Here is a 21,914-nt window from a genome sequence, read left to right on the forward strand (position 1 = left end):
GCTGCATCTGCAATTGTGGGATTGATTTCAACTGATTACTGGTAGCTTACAGTAATCTATAATGACATTAGTTGATTATATTTTGTATTAGTCATTTAAATCCGCAACGTAGCTAATAAGTTGTTAGACAACTTATGCGTACAAAGTACGCAACAATTGTTCCCTCTGAAATGTAGTGAAGTACAAGTGAACAGAATAAAGTGGATATACTCAAGTAAAAAAAAGTATCCAGAATTGTACTTAAGAGCATTATTATTAATAAATGTACATTAATCCATTGGTATTTTAGACACCTGTAAAAACTACAGATCATCTCAAGTGTTATTCTCGGATCCAGAAAAAACAAACAAACAAACAAAAAAGCAGGGATGAACGAGGAAGCATTCAGAATATTTACTGAAGTGAAAGTACTGCAAGACCACACTGAAATTACAAATCCAGCGCTGATGTATTCAACTGTTATCAGGAAAATGTACTTGTACTTGTACCATTTTTTCTCATTTGTTTTCTATGAAAAATCCTGGTGAAGTATGTAATTAGCAAATAGTTAAAAGTATAATATTTCCCTCCCTGCATTGTAATGGAGCAGAAATATAAAATGGCATGAAATAGTAATACTCAAGTATGGTACCTCAAATTTGTACAGAAGGAAGAAATTTGAGTAAAATATACAATTTCTTAGATCTTGTATGATAATTCATGTGGCCTGAGTAAGAAAAATGTTTTCAAGATAGCTATTTACTTAAGTTAAGGAGGGCTGACGGTTGTTCCATTGACATGAATAAATATAATATTTCCCAATAATAATTAGAATATCTACCATGTCAGGTTTTTCCTCTGAGAGCTTTCCATATAAACTAAATTTTGAAAATGGACCAAATGAAGGGATGAAATTTTACTAATTGTGAGATTCAACCAGCTATGAAGATTTTGCCAAAAGTGATCTCAAACAACAATAGTGAACATCAAACTGAACTCGAAGAGATCAGCAGCTGTCTTTATACGGTTCCCGTTTGGTTCTTCTTCTGTGGTTTTTACTATCGCCACCAGATGGCGCCGCATCGCTGAGGTGGTACGTATGACGTAATACCACCCGCGACATTTTCACAACAGAAACGTCAGTTTTCAGAGACCTGCGCGGTGGTTGTTAGGTGAAGGTATCATCATGGCGTCGGGAACAGGAGAGCCGTCCGGACACGATGCAGAATTGGACGAATTATTGGACAGTAAGGGTTGACATTAAGTCTTAACAACGACCCTCTCTTTATCCAGTTTGCTCTGGTGTTTAAAACGGGACCCCCTCCCCTCCCTCTCTGCATGTAAAGGGTCTGCTAGCATATGTGCTCAGTGGGACATCCGGCTTGGGTCCCAAATATCGACAAAGTGGCTGAAGTTACCGCTGACAATCAGACCAGCCGATCGAATCATTCACCAGAGCTGTCAAATAAATGCTGTCATTGCATGTAGCTAAGTTAGCCGATGTGATTAAACTAACTTATGTTGCTAATGTTAGCCAACCTAGCTGTGATCCAGCTCTACCGAGCTGTTTTCACACTTGATGTTGGCCTTGAATTGTTCATGGAAAGTCAGTTGCCGTTAGATATAATGGAAACCTGATGATGGAACATGGCGGCTGAACTGTCTGTCATTGTCTCTGCCGCCAGCCGTCCTTCACCACACTTTGTGTACTCGCGTTGTGCAACGTTTCAGGTGTGGAATCTCTGTTGGAGTCAGTTCATAGTGTTCACTCGCTGTAAACCTGTAAACGCCATCCGGCTCTTCTGGATGTACACCTAGCTAAACCAAATGCAATCTAATAAATCATTGAGCTTTATGAATATTATCATGTTGACTCTTTGTTGAAACAGTGTGGAAATGTGTTGATTCAACTTTATTTTATTCTCCAGACTGTCTTTTGTGGTGTTGTTGAATTGTATTGCGTTCTAATGAGAGGACCAACCCATTTATATAGACGAGGTTAATCTATATTTTAGTATAACACAGCACAGTTCCAACTACAGCCTCTAAAATGACCATAATGTTGAATCAACACCTTGTTACAGCACAGTATACATTTCACAGTTGTAGGAGTTATTGCAGGACGGTTGAATGAAATACCTTTGCTTTATGAAAAGTTCTAGAGAGATCTGTAGTTCCATCTAAATTCCAACGAGTCATTTTTCTCAGCACGAAAAGGGCTTAAACCTCCTTTGTAATGCTCCAAATAAGTCACTTGGTGAGTATTACTAGTGAGGAAAACGCAATATTTAAAAGAGTTATTGTTGAACTTTGAGACACTTTGGACGATGCTGCACGAGCTGTTTGTGGATGTTTGATATGCACGTTATGCCTTTTCTGCAGCTGGGGCTTAAACTGATGCATGAATAAGTAGTTAATGGCTAAATTCGAAACATTTATCTTGTTGAATTCATCCTTTAAAACTCTTTGAAGGTCCATTGGCTTGATTCTAATATTGTTTCTTTCTTTCAGGTGCGTTGAATGACTTCGATAAGGCATCGGCCCCTCCAGCCTGTGAACCCGCAGCGGCCTCCTCCTCAGCCAGCAGTGGTGCAGAGAAGGTCAGTTTATTGTTGTTTGTGTAGTGGTGGTGCTTGAGTTCACATCTTGTTTTGTCATATATAATCATAGCATCCACTTTTCTTCAGCTTCAGCTTCAGCTACATTCTCTTGTAACTAAATTGCACTTGTCATCTTGTGAAAATTGATTTGATGAATTTGGCTCAAGTAGCCACAACATCAATTAATTTCAATTTCACAATTTAACATTTTAACAACAACATAATTTTCAACCTAAAGATAAACAAATTAGAGAAACCAACAGTTATACTGAACTATAAACTCTGTCGTTGGTTATGTGAAGTTCACCCCAACGGTTCACTGCCCACCAAAAAGTACTTGTTCATTTACAGGGACTGTTCTTGTGGTAGCAACTATGGCCAAGAAGCCAACATTGGAACAAGAATCGTCCAGCAGAGACTAATCATTGTAGTCAATACATTTCAAGTTGTGATGCTAAAGAGATTATTTATTAAGAAAAGGATAAAAACTTTAAAGTTCAGCCATTAGAAGCAGACTTGATATGGTTTAGTGCTCACAGTCTTTCTGCAAGGTCTCTAGAAGGCACTTTACATGTTTTCTGTTTACTTGTGTAGCCCCCTCTGCTTGAAGACTGCAAACTCTTCGAGACTCTCTTCGAGGGGGACATGGCTACCCAGGCCAAGGAGGAGTGGGAGAAGGCCATGACTGAGCTGGCCCAGGAGGAGCCAGAATTGCTGCAGCACTTCAATAAACTGTCAGAGGCTGCAGGCAAAGTTGGTAAGCTCTACGACTTGCTATATTTGTGGTTTGATATGTTCCTCTGCCTACTTTCCCGGTTGCCTTAATGTTAAATCTGTGTTTTCTGTGTAGGCACTGACACCGCCTCCCAACAAGAATTCACTTCCTGTCTTAAAGAAACCCTACGTGGCCTGGCCAAAAATGCAGACAATCTGCAGGTGGGTAAAATCAGACAGATCAGTGGTTGTCATGAAACTGTTTAGTGATACAAACATGGACAGTTTGCAGACGCTGTACTCTTCCCTTACAGTCCACAGGACTAGCTGGTGATGACCTTGTCAAGGCTCTAGAAGGCCTGGGATTGGAGGAGGGTGGTGAAGGAGGTGGTGATGATGGAAACATCCTGCCCATCATGCAGTCCATCATGCAGAACCTTCTCTCCAAGGAAGTGCTTTATCCATCTCTCAAAGAGATCACTGCTAAGGTTTGCACATGTTTTACAAGCACTCACTATAGTTTCTGGTTCCTCGACTAAGTCTCACTCATAGCATCATTCACAGTACCCAGAATGGTTGGAGGCCAACAAGCCAAGCCTTAGCCCAGAGGACTACCAGCGCTACGAGCAGCAGGCCAATATCATGGGAGAGATCTGTAAGCACTTTGAGAGGGAGGAACAGGGGGCTGAGGATAAAGAAAGCTCATTCGAGAGCATCATGGACCTGATGCAAAAGGTAGACACACTCTGCATTTGATGTCTTGGTCTTGGAATAATTTCTCAATGAAAATTGAGAAGGAAGAAATCAGAATCAGCTTCATTCATAATATTGACATTCAAATTTTAAATCAACTATTGGTAGATCATCAGATTGTGATGTTTATTGCAGCCTCAGGTATTTCTGCTGCTTTAAGGTGGAAACACAGCTACATCAGATAGCGATGTTGGCGGGACATTAAGTGAGATGACAGAGTGGTGACTACAGACAGAGAGAGGCAGCTGTGTCAGAGTTCTAAATTAATACGTATATTTATATGGATTTATATGCCTTTATGTTGACAAAACTAACGATATACAATAATGAAGTCAGTTTAATGAAAAAATTACTAACTCATTTAATCTAGTGAATCACTTTATGAAAATTGATGATTTTGTTGTAGTTCTTGGCTTGTCAAGAATGAAACTCATCACACATTATGATGCTTTTACTTACAGCTGCAAGACCTTGGCCAGCCACCCAAAGAGCTTGCAGGTGATACGGTAAGTTTTCCACTGCTCTCAGTCAACAGGAAACAGCGTGTGTGCAGTGTAGTATGACTGCAGTGGGTAGCACTAGATGTGTTTCACTGCTGTCTTCAGTGAAGGAAACTATCTGGACATCTGAGGGTTTTAGAGTGTATTTATTTGTCATGATGTATGTTTTTGAAATGATGTTTTCCAATTTAATTTGGAACAAAAGACACTTCTTGGCATCGCCACAGTGACAATACACAGGCTGCATGAAGCACACAGTAGATCAAATTTCATTTGTCAAGTACCCAGCTGTATTACAAATTGCTGAGTTAGCAAATTGCACTCCACAAATTCAGACTACTTATTTCTCTTAACCTTTTTTCCCCTTTACAAATCAAACACTCAAACCACTTATGCTACCTACAGAACATACACTCAGTGGAAGCTTAATTAGGTTCACCACAATCTAATGCAATCCAGAACAACAGCCTTGCCACTATGTCTGTGTTTATGAAAGTCATAGCCTTTTTGGTGACATTGTTGGAAATATGTAAAAACAATTATGTTTATTACTGCGGTCACTGTTTGAACACAGATCATTTTCTGGAAAAAAAATGAACTGCTTATTGATAAAATAACCCTTCATGACATTCTAGTCTAGCATATTAAATACCTGACGAACAGAAGTTCTTCCTCATATTGCTGCAAGAAATCATTTAAAAATCCAACATTGTCATGAAGTTATCTTCCTCCTTAATTCAGGTATTACCCTTAATATATTTAATACACACAGATATTATGATGGCTACTGCATAATTGTTTAATTAATAACTGTAATGTGATTGAATTTAGGAACAATTCACATTACATTACTGCGTAGTCTCCAGCACTGGTCATGTCATCCAACTGTAGCTTAGACATGACAGCATCCTTTGTTTCTTCTTCCCCTGCAGCCTCCCGGCTTTAACTTTGACACAGAGTCCCTCAGTCTCCCAGGACTCCCTGGTTCCGGGCCAGCAGAGCAGTGCTCCATCATGTGATGAGGCAGCGGTACGGTCCATCAGAAGCGCTGGAGCCATAGGGGTCACTGTGTGTGTCAGCAACAGGCAGGGAGTGAAGGAGTGTGAAACAAAGGTCGGGCAGGAGGGTGACCAGACCGTCGACACTGTTCTCCGTCAAGCAGGAGGTGTGTGGATGCGGAAACAACAGGAGGAGGCGCAAAATCCAACAGGACCCATACACACAAACACACACACTTGTGTCTAAAGTCACCGAACGCACAACTGAGAACATTTTAACATCTCTGCATTAGTTTGCCAGCAGTTGCCATCGCTCCTTCACGGTTTAGTTTTAACAGCAATCATAAAAAAAAGAAACCATCACTGCCATTCTCCTCGTTGTTTTTACAATGCTGTTTAGCCTCATGGTAAAATCTATCAAACCACTTCACGGGTATAAACAGTGCCTTTGAAAATGACTTACGTTGTTATTTTAGGTCTCATCATAAGGTAAGACGTTGCTAACATTCAGCTAAACACATGAGATTATAGTTTTATTAGTTAATTAGTTAATTTGCAATACCACCCAAGGTTTCTACCAGGCTAGTGATGATTCTCTTGTACTTTGTTAAACACACACCTCTGTTTCTGTACAGGCTTTACAGGATTTAAATTAACAAGTTAATTACCTACTAACATGTAAGGAACTGGAAAGATTTGGTGTACATTTGCTGGTAATTTAAAGAACTAAAAAGACTAGAGAGGATTGGACAATTAATGAGATGTTCGCAGCATCTGTTGTAATTCAGTCAACTAATTTAACCCAATCTCCTGAGTGTTGTTCCCCATTCCCAGGCGCTGATTTGAAGTGATTGAGATGTTGATTCCCAGATGCCTTTGCTGTGGTTACAGTGATAATTATGGTGTAGAGTTACTGTGCAAAGTGCTGCCCTTGTGATTCCCAGTGTTTTTAATGTGCAGAGTGATACTTTCCTTGGTATGTGGTCCCTGCTGGGAAAGAAAAGCACTTTCATGAGAGATAATATGTACCTGTATCCTGTAGCCTCCATTAAAAGTACATTATTCTCTACAGAAAATGTGACAGGCAAGAGAACTAAACATCTTATGTCACACGAGGGGAGAAACATGACTCTAAATCATGCAGATGGTAGGTGAGTTTGTTTACTCTAGCAGACACTTTTCACCAGCTGCTATTGCCAGTGGACAGATTTTAGCACTGCAACCGTGGAGAGAGGTCTAGAAATCACACGACCATCAGCTCGTCAATAACTGTATAATAAAGGGGTGCTGTGAAAGGACTCAGTCAGCCGTGCACTGAAAAGAGATCAGATTTACATCGGACACAGCTGAGGGGAGGCTGCTGTGCAGGTCCATAAAGGCCTGTGGTGGGGGGGTGAAAAATCTATTCAACTCTAAGGGCTGATGCAAACATGCCCAAAACACCGTTAAAAAAAATGCAACCTGTTATATGACACCATTTTGTTTTGTAAATATATGAAATAAAATGATATAATGCAATTTTGTTGTTGTTGTGGATTATTAGTCATCATTGCTTTTATATTAGTAGTAACGAGTGATAGAAGATGAGTACATTTTGCAGCTACTGTGCTATTTTGATAAATTTCAACTTGAGTATCTCAATTTTATGCTATTTTATGTTTTTCAGACAAGTATAGCACCTAGTTACATTACAGATGAAGGTTTTACATTCAAAATCTATGATTATCTTAGAAAATATGATGTATTGCTGTATGTTAAAATATCCAACAGTGTATAAAGTTTCATGCTTATTTGTCATTTCAGCTGTAAGAAATGCAGTTAAAGTGAAATAAAGTTTCTGTAAGACCAGAGCATACGACTGGCAAAACATCAAAGAAGAAGCATCAAGTGAAAAACATGAAACATCTGAAGAGTTGGTGTGCATCAAACCAGTGAACAATGTATGTTCAAAGTAAGTGAAGCAGAGTAAGAATATAAAACAAGATTTATCTACATGTAAATATAATGTGTTTATACACACACATATATATGACAGTAATAAAACTGATGAGAGGTGACAGGGTTTGTATGTGTGTATTCACTTGAAAATTTGGTCCACCTCATCTAGCTACATCATCAACATGCTGCTTACACAGTAATGCATCAGGGATGTGCAAAATTCTGTTGCATAATTAATCCTTATGAACTTACAGGGGACTTTTATTATACTTTTTACTATTTCATTGTTGTTATAAGTGCTTTGTGATATTCTAAAGAGGATCTACATGCTGTGATTAGAAAATCTTAACTCACTATGTCTTGATCATATCATATGGTCCTCATCAGCAGATGGGAGTCTACTCAGATGTCACGAAGCTGCAGATGTTCACGTTTCTGTTTTTTCCTGAGCACTTAAAGATCACTTGAGGTTCAACTGATATGACCGAAAGATCCAGAACAACTACTAAATGGAGCTTTTAAGGCAACATCGATGGAAAGTTGTGAAAGTACTCAGACAAAACGTAAATTTAAATATCCACAGTTCCATGAAAATTGGGAAAACTCCATGTGCTGATGAAGATCGTAAGATCTTCAGCTGTCAGATTATTCAACTCCTGCAGCACATAACATAAAACTATGCTGATGTTGTTTGCCAAATCTGTTTTTTTCTTGTCATTTATGCCAACATACGCTCATATCCTTACATTTTGTGCAATAGAATTAACACTATTACTATTATTATCTAATCCGAAGGAAGTATACATTTTTTTCCACAGTTATTATTTTTTCTTTTATACAGTGAAAATTTAATTTTGCTTGTATAATATGTACATATATAGTCTACTTTTTATTTTGTATTTTGTTTTTGGAAATTTCTCTATCTCTGCTGCTATTTTTCTTCCAACTGCTACTACATGCTGCTGTAATGCCTAAATTTCCCCGGCTGGAGATAAATTAAGTTGTTGTTGTTGTTTTCTTAATTTAATTTTATCTTTCCTATATGACCGAAAACTCCACAACAGCTGGTAAATTTACCGTATGAACAGTACGGACATAGTTTCAATATACTTTTTACATTCTAAAAGGTCTTATTCTTTGTAATATTCACTTTAACCAGACTGTGTAGAAATACACTATTTAGATTAGTTATGTAAATGTAGTTATTTAACAAGGCTAGTGCCAGTTCAGTTCTATGTGCTGTGTTTCTATCTGCCGCCGCCGTGGAGCTTTCTGCGTCAAATATTCACAGTCCAACTTTATTGTTCAAAACCGGAAGACAAAACGAGCTACGTGTCAGGAAAAAGGAGAATCAGCTCAATGGGCGAAGGCGATCAGGCCGCCTGAGCTCAGCTGTTTGGAATACTTGAGTTGTTTTTATCGTTCTTGTGGAGTTACGTTGTGCCACAGCATTAAAATTACTATTCGTATTACAGGCAAGCGACGATGTTGACAAAATTTGAAACGAAGTCGGCCCGTGTCAAAGGTAAGAGTTCGCCAGCTGCAGTTAGCTTAGGAGCTAACGCTAGCTAGCTGACGTAAACCGGTTCAGTTATTTATCCTTTTAAATGTATGTCACTTACTTATTTTTAGAGTTTTATCTATCACAAAGTCTAGTTTTAGATAATTTATGTTACGTCTTGTGTCCAAATGGAGTAATGTTGAACGGACACTCCCTGTACTCTTTTTCATTTGCTATTTAGCTAGCGTAACTCCACTGTTTAGCTAAACTTGACCACTTGACTTGTTACTTTGCTGGTATGAAATAAGCTGATCTTTCATCTACTGAAATATAACGGCCTGTTCTCGATTGATATTGTGAGATAGCTGATCAATTGTCTTATATTTCAGGCCTAAGTTTCCATCCCAAGAGGCCATGGGTTCTTGCAAGTTTGCACAACGGAGTCATCCAGCTGTGGGACTATCGGATGTGCACTCTGATTGACAAGTTTGACGAGCACGATGGTAAGGCAGCGACATGGCTGATGTAGTATGTGATCATTATTTCAACGTACACTCTGTGTTCTTGATATATACTGTATGTGATACTGATGATGTGTAATGATGTGTTACAGGCCCCGTCAGAGGAATTGATTTCCACAAACAGCAGCCTCTCTTTGTGTCTGGAGGTGATGACTACAAAATTAAGGTGAGGCTGCTTTGCCACTCAAATATTGTCACAGAAATGTTATGAAGTCATTTTCTGTTCCAAAAATTTTGTTTGTATGCATTCTTGATGTTTCTCACTCAGATGCCCATATAACCACAAAAGATCTACTTAAGTTTTCATATTCATATATATACAAATTCATATATCTATATTAAGTGTCAGAGATATAATGTTTAATGGTCTGTTGCATGGCGCTGTTGCATCATGTGGGTTGAAACCTCATCATCATTTGTTGCATTATATGTATAAGATGAGTAAATATTCCTATTTTGACCAGGTGTGGAACTACAAGCTGAGGCGCTGCCTCTTCACTCTCCTTGGACACCTTGACTACATCAGAACCACCTTCTTCCACCACGTGAGTTGTTCTGCCACTTTAAAACACATCTGCTTGTCATCTATTTCATCACTTATTTCAATGTACAAAAGTGACAAGAACTTGGTATCTGTACTAAAAAAAGTCAATCTGAAGCAAATTAATGAATTCAATCATCTCCATATCTGTAGGAGTACCCCTGGATTCTGAGTGCCTCAGATGACCAGACCATTCGCATCTGGAACTGGCAGTCCAGGACCTGCGTCTGGTAAGACACACTGAAGTATTTTAAACTGAGAAACACAATTTAAAAAGTTGTTGTTTAGTTATACAAAAGAATGAAACAGACATTTTTTTCTATCTTGCAACACCCCCCAAAACTGCTTACCAATATTTTTTTTACCTTATAATGATCATTGTTATTACCCTGAAGAAGAATATTAAGATGAGGTGTTCTGAAATATCTGAATATATCCCTTCTTTCCTCCTCACCTACAGTGTGCTGACTGGCCATAATCACTATGTGATGTGCGCCCAGTTCCATCCATCTGAGGACCTGGTGGTGTCTGCCAGTCTGGACCAGACCGTGCGAGTGTGGGATATTTCTGGTGAGGGCCTGGGAATGGCGGACCAGAGGACAGTGGGCTGGGTTGAGGAAGGGGTGGGAGGGCAGAGTGGTATGAAGGACGAGGATGAAGCGGAACAGGATGAATATCAAGTCCTGCACGCCTCTTCTTCCTCTCCTGCTTGTAGAGGACAAATCTCTGTGGGCTGTTTGCAGAAACACCTCTCCTTTCAGAAAAGACAGACAGGGAAATAGATGTATTGTCAGAGCAAATTTATGGTGTGGTATTTGTTAAAAAGATACTGCACTGTAAGTGTGTGTTCTGGGTGAAGAAAGGGTTTGCAGATCAGAGGAATGTAAGATGTAATTAAAAAAGACTCAAAAATAGGAAATGGGAGAGGTGTTTTTGTGCCTCTGCATGTCCTTAAAATTTGTGGTGTTTGTTAAATTTTCATTGCTTCTTGTCTTCTTGCTTCTTCTCTTGCCTTCTCACATACTAAACTGGCTTGCATCTACTTTCCCTTTCTTACATGCATAAGATCGCTCTTAACTGTCTCTCCTGTCCCGGGGATTTATTTCACATTTTCTAACATTGAGCATGAATGCATTTATACATACAGTTTTTATGAGCTCCTACATCATAAGACGTTATAACAGGGGGACAAATGTTCATGCTTGACTCACCATCCTACATGCACTGCATCCACTTAGCAACTTTAAACACTCATACTTTAATTAATTACAGGAGGTCCATACTGCTTCCCATACTGTTATTTCTACCATTTTCCATTTTGGTTTGGATTGCATTAAGAATAGTGGTCATTCCTACTAACTAGGCTGAAAGTGTATCTTTAACAAAGTTAAACTTTGAAATGCTTTTATACTCCTCCTGGCATGACATTTGCACGGCTGGCTCCTCAACTCAAAATATAACATGAAATATACATGTGTTAATATTTCTTGTAGCTTAAGTCACCATATTTTTACCAACTTCACTCCTAACCCAAAACTGTGACACGTCAGATTCTGTTAACTCTGCATGTGACTCAAACATCTGTGCAGAAACATGCATGAGCCTCTTAAAAAAAAAAACAAAAAAAAAAACTCCTCATATTCCTGTCATCCAACGCCCCATCAGAGCACCTCTTTACAACAGCAAGCACCACCCACCCCATCCCCATCAGTCAAGTCCATGCGCTCCTTGTGTCCTCCTTATCCCATGCTCTCCCTGGAAACATCCACACCTGCACAAGGGTTCCTAGTGCCATTTCTTTCCCCCTGTGTCATCTCTTCATGCTGTTGAACTATCCGTTCACCACATTGTTTTTAATGGGCAGGAATCATGAATGCAAGCTGTGTTTTCTCAATCATTTTTTCCTGATCTCATTTGAGTCTGGGAGGTAATCTGTGTCTTGCACTGCTGTCCAATCAACTCATGATTTTATCTGAATGTAAGTGATTCATTAACCCAATCAACAGCACCATTAAGGCCCTGATTGTTTTCAGACTCAAGTTGAAATGGAATGGGAGAGCAGAGGTTGTGTTGGTGTGTTTTGACCCTGTGTGTGTTCAGTAGTCCAACAGTTCTTCCTCTTTGTAATTCCCCTTTCTTTTGCCTCTCCTATGGTATTGCTTAATATTTGATTATTTTAATAATTTGTATCTTGTTTTACATGTCTCTCCTCCTCCCCTGTACTGTGGTTGTGTCCTGTGTAACATGAATATGGCTCCTTCCTTGCACGCGATGCCCTGAATGTTGGTTCCAGGTCTGAGGAAGAAGAACCTGTCTCCAGGCGCTGTGGAGACGGAGGTGCGAGGCATCTCTGGTGTTGACTTGTTCGGTGCCTCGGATGCTGTTGTCAAGCATGTCCTTGAGGTGAGCAGTGACTTTCACATGCATGATGTTTGTTTTTTCAGGGTCTGATATGTTAACTTTGACAGATTTTTTCTTTCACCTCCGCCTTGTCATGTGCTCACTTGAAACCTCTTTTTAAAATAATTTATTTGTGCTCATCAGTGTTCAGAGAGGATGTAAGTGATGGATCCCTGACATGTTCTTGTCAAAAACTGCCTTAACTGTAATGCTCTTTTGCAAGGACTGAAAAAATTAATCAAAATATTGTCAAATCTCACTAAGGCCATGTACAAGATTGAAACCACAAGAGATGCCATTTTGTGATAAAGGTTAAATGTGTCCCAACATACCATTATAAATGAAGCATCATGATGCCACAGAGATGGCCGGCCTACAAATCAGATTCTCTAGACATAAGGGGAGCACGCTTGATTGGTATAGATCCCAGGAAATCACATAATCATTTAAAACTCACTAAAATCGTGACTTACATTACAGTTACACAATATGTTTTTTGCATATTGTTAAGCCTTTCCTTTGCCTGTAGCTAAAAAAAAATCATACATTAATGCTAATAGTGGAGAATGTATGCTATGTTAGTCCAAAAAGCAGCAGTGTCCACTGAAAAGCAAAAGAGAAACAAGCTTGTAAAGAGAGTTCTAGTCGTGTTCATGGAAAAATCTCAACTAAAATAGTTTTGGGGCGTAATGAAGGCAACTCTAAATTACATCATGTTCTTCTTCTGTGTGTTTTTGAGTCCTGAGTTATTACTTCTCAAGGTCCGGAAATGTCCCACCCAAGGAAATAAAATGCCTGGGTTGTGTTCTAACATCAATAGCAGTGATGTGTCATCCAATTAAAGCAATGGAAAATTTTTACCACAACCAGGCGCAGTCACACTCTGATCTTTGGGTGACTTCTGCATTCGTAGTGAAGGTGAAAAGGGATGACGATTTTAATAATCTTTGACTCTGTGTTATACCTTTTCCTTTTGATAATCATTAACATTTTTTCCACCATTGTGAAAACTATCAACTGGAGAATAATGGTGTAATTTTATTTTGGTGTAATTTGATGCTAAATTCAATTTTCCCCAGAGAGGGCAGTCGTTGTTTTAGTTCTTAGAAAGCTTTTGGTCCTTGGCCTCGGTGCAGGCACAGCTGATGGATTTTCATTTGGTTTTGTGTGACATGGCTTTGGGTATCTGTGTTCAGGGTCATGACCGGGGAGTCAACTGGGCTGCCTTCCACCCCAGCATGCCTCTCATTGTGTCTGGAGCTGACGACAGGCAGGTCAAGATCTGGAGAATGAATGGTGAGTGACTCAGAATCATTAGTTAACGTCTGGAGGCCCAGACCCAGGATGGGATGTCTCTTATCTCGCTTTCCATCCTTTAATATCTTTTTTTTTTTTTTTTTTGTTCAGAATCCAAGGCATGGGAGCTGGATACGTGCCGCGGTCACTACAACAACGTGTCCTGTGCCGTCTTCCACCCACGCCAGGAGCTCATCCTGTCCAACTCTGAGGACAAGAGCATCCGGGTGTGGGATATGTCCAAAAGGACTGGTGTGCAGACTTTCCGTCGGGACCACGATCGCTTCTGGGTGCTGGGTGCTCACCCAAACCTCAACCTGTTTGCTGCTGGTAGGGCGTATGAAAGTTTACAGGTCATCCTGCCTTGAAATACCTAAAACAACATTTAAAACACTTATGTGTAGGATGTGAACCTTTTCAGGCTTTTGCTCGTAATGTCACCCTCCTCCTACAGCAAAGGTCTTTAGGTTTGTAGCTGTGTAGCTGTGTAACTTTGACTATTACACTGACAGACTGTCTCCTTCAGGTCATGACAGCGGCATGATTGTGTTCAAGCTGGAGCGTGAGCGTCCGGCATACGCTGTGCACGGCAACATGCTCTACTACGTCAAAGACCGTTTCCTCCGCCAGCTGGACTTCAACAGCAGCAAGGACACTGCTGTCATGCAGCTACGCAGGTAGGTCATTTCTAGTGCCTGTGACATGCATTACACCAAACACTGCCATCATTCTTTCTGATTTAAGGCTGTTGTTGAAGTATTTGGATACCAGTGACTGTAACATGCTGTGTTTTCTATATATTATTTTGTTGTAGTGGATCTAAGTTCCCGGTCTTCAGCATGTCTTACAACCCTGCTGAGAACGCTGTCCTGCTCTGCACTGTAAGTATCTTAAACAAACATGTTAATGTCTTCATGGTATACACAGGCATCTTAGTTGTTTTCCATATATTTTACCTATTGCTCTTTACCTCCTGCAGAGGGCGACCAACCTGGAGAACAGCACCTATGACCTGTACTCTATTCCCAAAGAAAGTGACTCTCAGAACCCTGATGGTACAGAAACACCTCACAAAAGTTATTCTGGTTTTCCACACACTTTGCTTTGTGAATTACTTGTCATTCATATTGTATCTTTCTAGAGTGAATGTGCTTAATTATGTCAAGTCTCTTACTTTGTTGATGATTCGATGCCTAGATGGATTCTTTTAAATATACTGTATGTAGTGTTTAAAGAGATACAGAATTTCTCTTTTTCTCAGCACCGGAGGGGAAGAGGTCCTCTGGTCTGACTGCAGTCTGGGTGGCCAGGAACAGATTTGCCGTCCTGGACCGTATGCACTCTGTGAGTCCTTTTGCAGGTCTAGAAAGTATGGTAATGTTTCAAAACAGAGCAGAGAAATATCTTGACATTAATCAAAGGTTGGACGCTTGAAATATCTTTCAATCATTATATCAGGGCTGTCTTTATATTCTTTTTTTTTTTTTTTTATTCATCCAACCTGAAATCAGCTCTTCTAATGTATTTCCTTCTCCTTTGCAGTTGCTGATTAAGAACCTGAAGAATGAAATTGTGAAGAAAGTTCAGGTGCCGAGCTGCGAGGAAATCTTCTACGCCGGGACAGGCTCGCTGCTGCTGCGCGATGCCGATGGCGTCACGCTGTTCGACGTGCAGCAGAAACGCTCTCTGGCCACTGTTAAGATCTCCAAGGTCAAGTACGTGGTGTGGAGTTCTGACACCAGCCACGTGGCTCTGCTGGCTAAACACGGTGGGTAGATAAGAGTATCAGGTACACGTAGGATACTTATGACAAAGTCACAGCATCTTTATCTTCGGCTGTCCGCTAAACCTGTCTGTGCTGCCAGAGTAGAGGCTCTGAAACATCCCTGAGACATGAGCCCTTTTTGACAGTATTAGTATAACCAGGCTCTGATTTGATTTCACCCCCTCTTAATAAGACTGGTAAAATAACTTTCTGGGGATAATGGTAATCCACTTAACCACGGTACAGCAAAACAGATGTATTTTTTAATTCCAGATTATAAACGATCTATAATAACTATACACTACGAGGAGGATGCTGTGTAGTACATGCTGTTATTGTGGCAGATTGATTTGTGAATGTTGGTAAAAGCGCCGTTAAGCAGTTTATGACAGGCTTTAGTACAGCTAAGTGAAATTGACTTACAGATGATGCTGTTATTTTCAAACAAGACCACTAATGTCTGTATGCTCAAAATGCCTAATGTTCATCTCGAGTGACAATAATGGGAAGTCTAAATCTCCTTTGCTTACTTTTCCGTCCCTCAGCGATCATGATCTGCAACCGGAAACTGGAGAGTCTGTGCAACATCCACGAGAACATCAGAGTGAAGAGTGGAGCCTGGGACGAGAGTGGAGTCTTCATCTACACCACCTCCAACCACATCAAATACGCCCTCACCTCTGGGTATGTGCTGCTTAAAAACAAAAGCGGTATTCTTTTAATGCAACAGTTGACAGCAGTCTGTTGCTTTTGGACAGGCCACAGCTGCAGATCCCACACTCAGCTGTTAGTTTAACTTTTATTAGGAAACTGCATATGTAGAACAGAATAAGATCTTGCTGACATATAACTGATTACTGGAAGTGAAGATAAATGTACCAGACAGGTGGTGTCTCACTGACCTGATTTTAAAGATGAAAGTGCTTTTTATAGTGCAAAGCAACCAGCAGCAGGATATGTGCATGCTTGTTAGGCAGTATGCATTCTTTAGAAGGGAGGTTTAAGTTTCTTTCACCCCAAATACTTAACTCATCTTGCACTACTACTTTTCTTTAACCTCGAAACTTAACTGCTAATTTGTTCTTGAAGAACAGGAATATATGTATTTTTTTCTGTTAGCTGTGTCCTCCCAAACAAGAAACCCTGCAACGTCAGATTTAAAGGCTTTATGGTTAGAAAAGTAAAATGTGACGCACATCAACATCTAATGTTGTGCTTTCATTGTGTTTCCCTGCAGTGATCATGGCATCATCAGGACCCTGGACCTGCCCATCTATGTGACCCGTGTGAGAGGAAACAGTGTTTACTGTCTGGACAGGGAGTGCAGGCCACGCGTCCTCACCATCGACCCCACAGAGTACCGCTTCAAGCTGGCCCTGGTCAACCGCAAATACGACGAGGTGGGTCTCTGCTGACCGATGTGTTTGTGAATGAATTAATGGAGTATACTTTACCTCGTCTTTGCAGTACTTTATGTGCAACAGTGTAGGACATTAGCATGGATAGCAAGGATTTTGCATCTCTAATCTCAGTTTCCGAATGCTGGTTTAGACATCATTCCTCTTGTCTTTGTTCCTCCAGGTGCTCCACATGGTGCGTAATGCCAAGCTGGTGGGCCAGTCCATCATTGCCTACCTGCAGAAGAAGGGCTACCCTGAGGTAGCGCTGCACTTTGTCAAAGATGAGAAGACACGCTTTAGTCTGGCTCTGGAATGTGGAAACATCGAGGTGAGCTGCTGCAGCTATATGATTAAGATGCTGTTTCTAATTTACAACCTGCACTTTTTCTTTTTTGCATACATGCTTCTATGTTTTCTGATGAACCAAAATTAGCTGTATAACAGTTTCAGCTCATCAAGCTCAAGTTTGGATTTTTCTCTGTGTTGTCTGGTTCAGTTTTGCATGAGACTCAGCTTCAAGCACACTTGGTTTGAATATTTCTCATTCTCTGTACTTCCAGGTGGCTCTGGAGGCCGCCAAGGCCCTGGATGAGCGCAGCTGCTGGGAGCGTCTGGGTGAAGCAGCACTGCTGCAGGGTCACCACCAGGTTGTAGAGATGTGCTACCAGAGGACCAAGAACTTTGACAAGCTCACTTTCCTCTACCTTATCACCGGCAACCTGGCAAAGCTGCGCAAGATGATGAAGATCGGTGAGAGGATTTTACATTTTGTCAAAGATATGATGATTTGGTTGGAGGTTTTTGTGTCTTGTATGTCAGTGAACTAATATTTGTGTACTCTTTGTTTGTAGCTGAGATCAGGAAGGACATGAGTGGCCACTACCAGGCAGCTCTCTACCTGGGAGATGTCAGTGAGAGGGTCCGCATCCTAAAGAACTGTGGACAGAGTGAGTTAAAGTGTCACCCTCCTTGCATATTCACTCCTATTTTCTCTCCTTTGCTCTTTCCGTTCAGTCTGTTACCTGAATACATCAGCCCTGCACCAGTCTGTAGGGTGAAGTGCTTGACGTGACCCAGATTATTCAGATTTGATTAAACTAATTGTGACCATAAATGTGATTCCCAAATCATTTTTTTTAATTTAACGATGGAACAGTAAGCTGATGTGTGACATGTGCATGTTTCCAGAGTCTCTGGCTTACCTGACTGCAGCCACTCATGGACTGGATGAGGAAGCCGAGGCGCTAAAGGAGACCTTTGACCCAGAAAAGGAGACGGTGTGTATAGGAAACATTCCCTGTCCCTTCGCACACATAACAGGGTCAACCGTAACATACAGTCTGAAACAGAAGTCGCCTATTCAATAAGTTTTTGAAGTGTAACACAGCATTTTTACCTGCACCACGGACTCTGACAGTAAAATCACTCTCACGTTTGTGGCTAAATACATCATTTTGATAAAATAAATGGTTGATTTGTGTCTTTTAGGTGCCAGAGGTTGATCCCAATGCACAGCTGCTGCAGCCCTCTCCACCCATCAACCCTCTGGACACAAACTGGCCTCTGCTCACTGTATCAAAGGGCTTCTTTGAGGGAGCCATTGCAGCAAAGGGTTAGTCATCAGTCTTAAAACATGATAGTGCACGTATACATATAACATATGTAAACACAATACGTATTATATATACTGTTCATACGTCCCTTTTACCCACCAGTGAGAAGTGGTGTCCAAGTGTTGAAGGTCAGAATGAAATGACTAAGTTGTGGGAACCTGTGGCAGCTGACTTTGATAACTGTGTTGTGTTGTTGTAGGAAAGGCAGGTCAGATGGCTGCCGACCTCGACATGGATGCCCCAGGAGGCGAGGGCTGGGGAGACGATGCTGAGCTTCAGCTGGATGAAGGTAAATTCAGTGTTTTAGTTGCTTTTAGTGAGAGGACAGGGCCACATTATCAATACTCTGTTGTTGTTTGTCTAATATTTTTTTTCTCCATCTTTCTGTGTCTCTCAGATGGTTTCATGGATGCCCAGGAAGGATTAGGGGATGAAGGACTGGTGAAAGAAGAGGGCGGAGGCTGGGAGGTGGAGGAAGACCTGGACCTTCCTCCAGAGCTGGTGAGAGGAGCTACATCATTACAAATTCCATCACCAGTAAAACACGGTTAATGCTAAACTGATTTCTTATTACCATGTGTTTCTCACATCAGGACATGCCTGCTGGTGGAGGTGGAGGAGCTGAAGACGGCTTCTTTGTCCCACCAACCAAGGGGATGAGTCCTACACAGATGTGGTGCAACAACTCCCAGCTGCCAGTGGACCACATCCTGGCTGGCTCTTTCGAAACTGCTATGAGAGTGTGTTCACAATTTGATATTGAATTCGTATTTTTTTTTTTTGTTTGTTTGCTTTTTACATTTTTGCCTGAGATGTGTCCAATTCATTCAGTACACTGACCTTTCCATTCTGCACCACAGTTGCTCCACGACCAGGTGGGAGTTGTGAGCTTCAGCCCCTACAAATCGCTGTTCATGCAGACACTGTCCAGAGGCCGCACCTGTTACCTGGGGCTGCCTTCCCTGCCGTGCCTGCGCAGTCATCCCCAGAGAAACTGGAAGGTACGGCTGTTTCTTGTCATCCTTTAATAGAGAAGTTTCTTTGAGAGTGTCAGCTGTCTGAGATGTCCCCATTAATTTTATTTGTCATGAAAAATTGACTGTCTTCTTCATGTTTCTAATAATTAATGTAAATATGCAAATATACAAATATTTTTTAGGACTGTGGGGCGAAGCAAGGACTGCCTGCCGTGGGCCTGCGCCTCTCTGACCTGATCACCCGCCTGCAGCAGTGCTACCAGCTGACCACAGCTGGCCGCTTTGAGGAAGCTGTCGAGCGCTTCAGAGCCATCCTGCTGTCTGTTCCTCTGCTGGTGGTTGATAACAAGCAGGAGATTGCAGAGGTGAGCACCAAATCTGCTGTGACTGATTCAGTTTAAACTTCAAATGTATCACAAGTTTTTGCAAGTTGTCCTGCAAACTCATGTGTGGCTGCAGGCTGCTAATTGTGCATATGAAATACCCACCTAGATACATTGAGAAAGACTATTTAATGTGTAGGGTTAACCTGTGTGATTGGGATGTGTGTGTTTCAGGCTCAGCAGCTGATCACAATTTGCAGAGAGTACATAGTGGGTCTAACCATGGAGACAGAGAGGAAGAAGTTGCCTAAAGACACATTGGAAGAGCAGAAGAGGCTGTGTGAGGTAAATATCTGCGGCTTGCTGACATCATCTCGATCGAATGTCAAAGCTGTCGTTGTAAGCCGACTAATCACTAATTTTCTTATGTTTGTGTATTTTCCCCACAGATGGCTGCTTATTTCACCCACTGTAATCTCCAGCCAGTCCACATGGTGCTGGTGTTGCGCACAGCTCTGAACCTCTTCTTCAAACTGCGCAACTTCAAGACAGCTGCCGGCTTTGCACGACGCCTGCTCGAGCTGGGTCCCAATCCAAATGTTGCACAGCAGGTCGGTTCACATTAAAGTTTTTCCCTTTAAATGGACAATACTATACCATTTGTCATCTCTTACAATCATGTTTAATGCCACTCAGACCCGCAAGATTTTGGCAGCCTGCGAGAAGACCCTGACAGATGCCCACCAGTTGAACTACGACCCCCACAACCCATTCGACCTGTGCGCTGCCTCCTTCGTCCCTCTGTACCGTGGACGTCCTGTTGAGAAGTGCCCTCTGTCTGGGGCCTGCTACTGCCCTACGTACAAAGGCCAGATCTGCAGGGTCACACAGGTAGGTTAGGAGTCGGGACAGCCATGCACAACTCCAGTCAACCTGAAAAGTTTGTCAAAGTAGTAGATTGCATTTGTATTATACTTTATAAAGGCAGACTTTCAAAACCATCAGAGTTAGGAAGATATGAAGAGAAAAAAGTCTCCATAGTAGTGCTATTTTAATGAATTTTATCTGTAGAATACTGGCATTAAGTCAAGTTGAGTGCTATCTGTGGATAATTAAGACTGATAATTATTGTTTATCCACAAATTGTCGGAGATATTCGTAAATCATGTTTTTGTTTGTTTTTGTTTTTGTTTTGTGGGTCATGAAACATTTGTCATTAGTATTGAGACTAATTGCTCTGCATACAGGATTATACAAAGTCAAGTAAATAATGAAGAAAATGGGAAAAGAAAAAAAACCATGCACAGCTAGTAACACAAAGTAGTATAAACAGCTGAAATCTTTAAAGGTGTTTCCTCAAAAACATTACCACCTCCCGGTGGTTGTGTTGATGTCTATGTCTCTACAGTTAGTGTCCATTAAAAAGACAAAATGCCAAAAAATATCAAGAAAAAGAGATTGTTATCTCATTCATTGTCTCCCTGTTTTGACCTTTGACCTTTCATTCTATTTTCCAGGTGACTGAGATCGGTAAGGATGTGATTGGTCTGCGCGTGAGTCCACTTCAGTTCCGTTAAGACGAGGTGGAGAAGACTATATGAGGAGCAGAACAATCTGATCAGAGAAACACATCAACACCTACTCTGTAGAAATAATACACATGAGAAATGAAAGTCGAGATCTATATGTTTGCTCACAGTGATGTTGCACCTGTTTAATCCTTTTAACCAATTATTCCATGCATCACCTATCCTGCAAAAAGCTTTTTCTTCTGAGTGCTGATGCCTCATTTCTGTGCTGTGGCTTTATTGGAGCTGTAAACTTAACTGATGTCTCTTTTCTCAACTGACTTGTATGAGATGAATAATTAAGTGAGCAGCACTGTGTATGTGGGCGGGGGAAATAAAATAAAAATGCCTGTGTATTGTTGGAAATGCAGTGTGTGTGTGTATGTTTTTTTTTTATATATATGTGGGAATAGCTTTGTCGCACATGCTACAGAAAGATGGCTTTATTATGTATATATATATATAATTTATAATAGTGGTTTAGGGATATCCAAAGTGCACTACAGGGTTGAGTCATCACGGATGTG

General features: G+C 40.9%; 2 protein-coding genes across 2 annotated transcripts; both read left to right on the forward strand.

The window, feature by feature from the left end:
- Nucleotides 1-1,128: 1,128 nt before the first annotated feature.
- pex19 (peroxisomal biogenesis factor 19) lies at nt 1,129-7,055 on the forward strand. The gene is made up of 8 exons (XM_041949504.1): nt 1,129-1,226; nt 2,491-2,579; nt 3,174-3,336; nt 3,430-3,515; nt 3,608-3,781; nt 3,858-4,028; nt 4,508-4,552; nt 5,479-7,055. Exons 1-8 carry the CDS (start codon nt 1,166-1,168, stop codon nt 5,563-5,565), a joined length of 876 nt encoding a protein of 291 aa, XP_041805438.1. The 5' UTR covers nt 1,129-1,165; the 3' UTR covers nt 5,566-7,055.
- A 1,753-nt stretch (nt 7,056-8,808) lies between these two features.
- Nucleotides 8,809-21,750, forward strand: copa (COPI coat complex subunit alpha). The gene is made up of 30 exons (XM_041949468.1): nt 8,809-9,007; nt 9,373-9,486; nt 9,597-9,670; nt 9,969-10,049; nt 10,199-10,275; nt 10,506-10,615; nt 12,339-12,448; nt 13,642-13,741; nt 13,853-14,071; nt 14,268-14,418; nt 14,556-14,622; nt 14,721-14,796; nt 15,003-15,085; nt 15,284-15,509; nt 16,052-16,190; nt 16,744-16,906; nt 17,088-17,234; nt 17,467-17,656; nt 17,758-17,853; nt 18,095-18,183; nt 18,395-18,518; nt 18,719-18,808; nt 18,917-19,020; nt 19,113-19,259; nt 19,380-19,520; nt 19,679-19,861; nt 20,054-20,164; nt 20,269-20,430; nt 20,516-20,710; nt 21,337-21,750. Exons 1-30 carry the CDS (start codon nt 8,968-8,970, stop codon nt 21,394-21,396), a joined length of 3,669 nt encoding a protein of 1,222 aa, XP_041805402.1. The 5' UTR covers nt 8,809-8,967; the 3' UTR covers nt 21,397-21,750.
- Nucleotides 21,751-21,914: the final 164 nt, after the last annotated feature.

This window comes from Chelmon rostratus, chromosome 12 (genome assembly GCF_017976325.1).
Source record: "Chelmon rostratus isolate fCheRos1 chromosome 12, fCheRos1.pri, whole genome shotgun sequence".
Classification (NCBI taxonomy): Eukaryota; Metazoa; Chordata; class Actinopteri; order Chaetodontiformes; family Chaetodontidae; genus Chelmon; species Chelmon rostratus.

Excerpts from the sequence above, each read along its gene's own strand:
- pex19 (XM_041949504.1), top strand. The coding sequence starts at position 1,166 with ATGGCGTCGGGAACAGGAGAGCCGTCCGGACACGATGCAGAATTGGAC. Across the intron at positions 3,337-3,429 it reads AGAGGCTGCAGGCAAAGTTG|GCACTGACACCGCCTCCCAA; the intron begins GTAAGCTCTACG and ends TTTTCTGTGTAG. Across the intron at positions 4,029-4,507 it reads TCATGGACCTGATGCAAAAG|CTGCAAGACCTTGGCCAGCC; the intron begins GTAGACACACTC and ends TTTTACTTACAG.
- copa (XM_041949468.1), top strand. The coding sequence starts at position 8,968 with ATGTTGACAAAATTTGAAACGAAGTCGGCCCGTGTCAAAG. Across the intron at positions 19,260-19,379 it reads CTTTCGAAACTGCTATGAGA|TTGCTCCACGACCAGGTGGG; the intron begins GTGTGTTCACAA and ends TCTGCACCACAG. Across the intron at positions 20,165-20,268 it reads AGCAGAAGAGGCTGTGTGAG|ATGGCTGCTTATTTCACCCA; the intron begins GTAAATATCTGC and ends TTTTCCCCACAG.